The sequence below is a fragment of the Carlito syrichta genome, unplaced genomic scaffold (assembly GCF_000164805.1).
Source record: "Carlito syrichta isolate Samal-C Ts95f unplaced genomic scaffold, Tarsius_syrichta-2.0.1 Scaffold305238, whole genome shotgun sequence".
In the NCBI taxonomy this organism is placed as follows: domain Eukaryota; kingdom Metazoa; phylum Chordata; class Mammalia; order Primates; family Tarsiidae; genus Carlito; species Carlito syrichta.
This window is the reverse complement of record NW_007249334.1, coordinates 213,470-216,017: the sequence shown is the minus strand read 5'-3', so window position 1 is coordinate 216,017 and position 2,548 is coordinate 213,470. Positions and strand designations below refer to the sequence as shown.

At 61.1% G+C, this 2,548-nt stretch overlaps 1 protein-coding gene across 1 annotated transcript in view; it reads left to right on the top strand.

Annotated features, from left to right (window-relative positions):
• Positions 1 to 2,548, top strand: part of LRP5 (LDL receptor related protein 5) — a 98,001-nt gene that overhangs the window by 53,734 nt on the left and 41,719 nt on the right. Inside the window, exons 9-10 of the mRNA XM_008061395.1 lie at positions 163 to 389; positions 1,820 to 2,004. Of these exons, the coding sequence (XP_008059586.1) occupies positions 163 to 389; positions 1,820 to 2,004 (412 nt within the window). The remainder of the gene's footprint in view (positions 1 to 162; positions 390 to 1,819; positions 2,005 to 2,548) is intronic.

Here is a 2,548-nt window from a genome sequence, read left to right as displayed (position 1 = left end):
ACTCCAGTCTGGGCGACAGAGTGAGACTCCAACTCAAAAAAAAAACAACAAAAAAAAACACTGTCGAGTCTCAGTGACTCTTAGTGACCAGGCGTCCAGTGAGGCATCTGTCCAGGACGCTGGATCCTAAGGCGTGGCCTCTTCCTCCTCGCCCGCCCCCAGACCATCAGCCGCGCCTACATGAACGGGAGCTCAGTGGAGCACGTGATCGAGTTCGGCCTCGACTACCCCGAGGGCATGGCCGTCGACTGGATGGGCAAGAACCTCTACTGGGCCGACACTGGCACCAACAGGATCGAAGTGGCCCGGCTGGATGGGCGGTTCCGGCAGGTCCTGGTGTGGAGGGACTTGGACAACCCCCGGTCGCTGGCCCTGGATCCCACCAAGGGGTAAGGGCCACTGCCATCTGTGACCCACATGTCCCTGTCCCCACTTCGGCCCCAGCCAGTGCAGTGGCGCCAAGCAGGCAGCGTGGCGGGCTGCCCACCTGGCCCTGTGTGGTGAGAGTCTTGCTGACTGCCACCGCCTTGGCAGTGGGCGGGGTTGGCAGACCCTCAGAGGCCACTGAGTTCGTTTCCAGAGGGACGCAGAGGCCAGAGGAGAAGGAAGGCCGGAAGCCGCCTTGTCGGGCGCCGTGCTGGCGGGTGTCACCTGGGCTGTCTCCTCTGGGCGTCCGGGGAGCCCAGTGGGTGTCTGTGTCCGACTTTACGGATGCAGAGTGCAAGGCTCAGAGCAACCCGGTGACTGGCCTGAGGTCGTCAGAGCGGAGCTGGCCTCCCATCGGGCCCTCTTCCCTCCCACTGAGTTGCCAGATGCCGCCATCTCAGAGCTGGCTTTGAGGGCCTCGGATTTCAGTTCACTGAACCAAGCTGAGGTCCCACTTTGTCAGGCAGACAAGCCCTGGGTGGAATCTGTCTCTGGACTTTTTCCTTTCCTTTTTTTTTTTTTTTTTTTGAGTTGTGGTCTCACTCTGTCACCCAGGCTGGAGTGTAGTGGCACGATCACGGCTGACCACGTCCTCTACCTCCTGGGCTCAGGCAATCCTCCTGCCTCAGCCTCCTGAGTAGCTGGGACCCCAAGCACACGTCATCATGCCCGGCTAGTTTTTTTTGTAGAGACAAGGTCTTGCTGTATTGCCCAGGCAGGTCTCAAACTCCTGGGCTCAAGCCGTCCTCCCGCCTTGGCCTCCCAAAGTGCTGGGATTACAGGTGTAAGCCACTATGCCCAGCCTGTGTGTCTGTTTTTGTCTGCAAATGGGTATTCACTCGCCTCCTGGGATTTTAGGGTCCGGTGGCAGTCCCTGGAGAGGGGTTTGGGTGGCAGCGGGGCCTCCACAGAGGTCTTGTTCTTCCCTGCTCCCCAGACGTGGTTTTGTTTTTTTTTTTGAGTCGGAGTCTCACTCTGTCACCCAGGTTGGAGGGCAGTGGCACGCTCCTGGCCACTGCAGCCTCGACCTGCTGGGCTCCGGTGACCCTTCCGCCTCAGCCCTCCAAGCAGCTAGAATTACAGACACGTACCACCATGCCCAGCTAATTTTTTGATTTACTGTAGAGACGAGGTCTTACCAAGTTGCTCAGTCTGGCCTCGAACCCTGAGCTCAGGCCGTCCTCTCACCTCTGCCTCCCAAAGTGCTGGGATTATAGGCGTGAGCCACCGCGCCCGGCCTTGGATGCGGGTTTTCTCATCCAAGAGAAGGGCAGGCCGAGCCAAGGCGGTGGTGGCCGTTGTGTCCTGTGTGTCCCCCACCCCCCACCCTCTCGCCATCGTCCAGTGGCGAGAGGCCTCACCAGTGCGCCTGACCCTCCCCCATGCCTTCCAGCTTTATCTACTGGACCGAGTGGGGCGGGAAGCCGCGGATCGTGCGGGCCTTCATGGATGGGACCAGCTGCATGACGCTGGTGGACAAGGTGGGCCGGGCCAACGATCTCACCATCGACTATGCAGACCGGCGCCTCTACTGGACCGACCTGGACACCAACATGATCGAGTCTTCCAACATGCTGGGTGAGGGCCTGGGCTTCAGCGTCGGGGGCGGGCGGCTACCCCAGCCCCGTCATGCTGCGTGTCCCCCAGGCCCGCAGGTCCCTGTCCCCCAGGAGGCGTGACACCCCACGAGGGCTCGCAACCTCAGCCCCTCCTGGGGGGTCACCCTGCCCCTTCCGCCCTGCCGTTGCCGTGGTTGTGGTGAAAGAGGTCCCAGTGGCAGCCGCTTCCTGGGCACCGGCCTGGCACCAGGTCACAGCTTTGCCTGCACCAGGGCTCTAATTTGACCCCACACCCCATGGCGGAGATTTCCGCTGACGGGGAAACGGAGGCCCAGTGAGTCACATGGCTCACCTGAGGACCCAGAGCTGGTGAGCCCTGGATGCCCTTGGACACCGGGACCAGTGCGCAATCCCGACCGCAACCTACACACCTACTGTGTGCAGGGCATTGTGCTGGGGTCACTCAGTCTTCCAGCACTCCCGGGCCTGGTGTTTTAATCACCTTTCTTTTTTTTTTTGAGTTGGAGTCTCACTCCGTCGCCCAGACTGGAGGGCAGTGGCCG